Below are 3,324 nucleotides of genomic sequence, written 5' to 3'. Positions count from 1 at the left end.
TTCAAATTAATTTCTCTACTAATTGGAATTTTCTCTTACAGCTTGAGCCTAAGTGTGTCGCAGGATACCCTCTAGGTGACAGTTCTTGACTACTTATTGATCAATAATTCGTTCTTATTAAAAAAAATGAATCCGCCTCAACAATATAGAACTTATTTAAAACCTGTGCTAACAGCAAAAGTGATACCCGAGGCAACGTTGCCAATGTTGGGCAAATTTCCCCAACTGCAGGATAAGCGGCTAAATACGAAACAGAAGCGGGTAGGGCGACTTACTTCGAGGGCGGCAGCTGTGGAGGAGTCATGGTCGTTTTCCACCGCCTCTATCTGCTTGAAAATATCTGAGCTGATTCCAGACACCTGCAATAATGGTGCAAAAAATCCTTTTAATTGGTGGGTTTTTTACCGGACTTTAACGCAGTTTCAAAGCCAATTTTCAGCCCTTCGAAATGAAGGTTCAAGCGCCAAAATCGGTGGATTATTTCATGTGTTTTCCCGAAGATCTGGAGTTTTTTCTTCCGTATTTTTTACCTTAAGTACGCCACTGAAGCTGAAGTTTGGATTCTAACTGAAAAATACGCGCACCCTCCCGTGGCGTAACAGGCAGTTTAGTGGCAAGATTTTTCATAAAACCGACGAAATTTGTGAAATTGTGGCAACATTGCCCTAAGAACATTTCCATACGATTGGGCTTTTTCAAACCTGAAATCCGGATATAAACTTTAAGGACAACAAAATATGTTCTTGAAAAAAATAGCTTTGCATGTTGCACCTCGCAACTTCCACAGTCAGTCCTGGATCGGTTGCAAAACACGAAAAAATTATTTATCCAGCAGAACAAGAAATTTTTGCAAATCTGGCAACACCGGAATAAGAATAATGGTACTAATTATTAAGCAACGTCCAAAACTCATTGGAGTTTTGCAAAAATGCAATTTTCGAACAGAGTTATGAGGGCGGTAACATATAACGCAAAACTCTTTTACATTTTCCTATCTATTAGTCAGAAGATATTGATTTTTTTGAAAATAAAAATGTGTTTTGCAATTACTCCACGTCACTTCCAAGATCAAAAAATGACAATTTTTCTAAACGAATATCTGGACAATTTTGATTTTCGAAAATTCTGATTGACTCGAAACTCAAAGAGTTTTCGAAAAATTGCGTTTACAATCGCAACCAAAAAATCTGGTAACTTTCTATCTGGACATCGACTTCACAAAACCAAAAATCTTCTGAAAAACCGCAAGTTTCTCGACTAAAAATGAACTTTGGGTGTTATGAGGGTGGCAACATATAATAAAAATTACCTTACATTTTTACTTTGACTGGAAACTTGCGATTAAAATTTGGTTGATTTGCGAAAAACATCAAGCAATTTGAAAACTCACAATCCGTTCACTCACCTCAGTTATGAGGGCGGTAACACATAATGTAAAATTCTTTACATTTTGTATTTGTTAGTCAAAGAACAATATTCTAGAACGTTCCACCACGTTCTAATTTAACCTTTTAAGAGTAGTTAGAACGAAATGTTTCAAACTATCAAAGTTTTAGCAAAACAATTCACATATTCTGTCCTGCTGACTAACGTTTCTGTCCGTAACTCCGGCCATCTTCGGGTTGGTGCAAAAATTTAAAAAGGCGCGTAAAGACAGTTAGATTGTCTACAACTTTGCTCTCGTGGCAAAATTCGGTATCTTGAACGAGTTGCTCAGGAAACCCATTTGGAATATTGGAAATTTTAATTAGAAATTGTGGATCACATACACTTAAGTTATGAAAATTGTCAGATTTTTTGTTTAAATCGGTGCATGATTTTCTATCAAGGGCTTAGAACGTTGAATTCGTAGAAATTTTGGGTTTTTCTACTTAAATTGAGGTTCGGCGTTGAGGTGGTACCATGTAATCAAAAATAATTTACATTTTCTTCCGTTATAAGGAGATTCTTTACAACTACCACTCGAAATTTGCATGGTTTTTTCATAATTTTCCATGAAAACCCAGTTCTCTACCTCTACTTTTATTAGAAGTAACTGAAATTTCCTTGAAAACCGCAAGTTTTCCTACAAGAAGCGGAACTTCGGGAGTTGTGAGGGTGCCAACATATAATAAAAAATACCTTACACTTTTTTCCGTTAGTCAAAGAACCGAACACAAATTATTGATTCCCAGCCTATCTACCACTCCGGTGTAATAAGAGAAAAAACTATGGGAATTTGCGAAAAAAAATTTGGTTGATTTACGAAAAAATCAAGCAATTTGAAAAATAACTTCAAATGATGAGAATTTATTTTAAAGGTATTTTTGTTCTTTATAATTTGGCTTTCTGACAGTCGCCATCTGTTCACTGGCCTCAGAGTTATGAGGGCGGTAACATATAATGTAAAATTCTTTACATTTTGTATTTTTTAGTCAGAGAACAGAACACATAATATTCTAGAACATTCCACCACGTTTTAATTTAACCTTTTAAAAGTAGTTAGAACAAAATATTTCAAAGCATCAAAGTTTTAGCAAAAAAGTTAAATAATTCTGTCCTGCTGACTGACGTTTCAGTCCGTAACTCCGGCCATCTTCGGGTTGGTGCAAAAATTTTAAAAGGCACTTAAAGACAGTTAAATTGTCTACAGCTTTGCTCTCCTGGCAAAATTCGGTATCTTTAACGAGTTGCTCAGGAAACCCACTTGGAATATTCGAAAATTATACCAGAAAGTGTATATCACATACACTTAAGTTATGAAAATTGTCAGATTTTTTGTTTAAATCGGTGCATGATTTTCTATCAAGGGCTTAGAACGTTGAATTCGTAGGAATTTTGGGTTTTTCTACTAGAATTGATGTTCGGCGTTGAGGTGGTACTATGTAATAAAAAATAATTTACATTTTCTTCCGTTAGTGAAAGAACAAAACACACAAATAGGAGATTCTTTGCAACTACCACTCGGAATTTGCAGGGTTTTTTCATCATTTTCTATGAAAAACCATAGTTTTCTACCTCCACTTTTATTGAAAATAACCGAAATTTCCTTAAAAACCGCAAGTTTTCCTACAAGTAGCGGAACTTCGCGAGTTTTGAGGGGGCCAACATATAATAAAAAATACCTTACACTTTTTTTCATTAGTCAAAGAACCGAACACAAATTAGTGATTGCCGGCCTATCTACCACTCCGGTGAAATAAGAGGAAAAACTATGGGAATTTGCGAAAAAAAATTTGGTTGATTTGCAAAAAACATCAAGCAATTTGAAAAATAACTTCAAATGATGAGAATTTATTTCAAAGGCATTTTTGTTCTCTTCAATTTGGCTTTCTGCCAGTCGCA

General features: G+C 35.2%; 1 protein-coding gene across 1 annotated transcript in view; it reads right to left on the bottom strand.

Moving 5' to 3' along the window:
- Positions 1-3,324, bottom strand: part of LOC109539313 (rho GTPase-activating protein 100F) — a gene marked incomplete in the record, with an annotated part of 25,653 nt that overhangs the window by 17,844 nt on the left and 4,485 nt on the right. Inside the window, 1 exon segment of the mRNA XM_048662842.1 lies at positions 276-359. Coding sequence (XP_048518799.1) covers positions 276-359 — 84 coding nt within the window.

This window comes from Dendroctonus ponderosae, unplaced genomic scaffold (genome assembly GCF_020466585.1).
Source record: "Dendroctonus ponderosae isolate FM_Combo_2020 unplaced genomic scaffold, Dpon_F_20191213v2 Dpon_F_20191213_12, whole genome shotgun sequence".
Classification (NCBI taxonomy): domain Eukaryota; kingdom Metazoa; phylum Arthropoda; class Insecta; order Coleoptera; family Curculionidae; genus Dendroctonus; species Dendroctonus ponderosae.
This window is presented reverse-complemented; position numbering and strand designations above follow the sequence as displayed.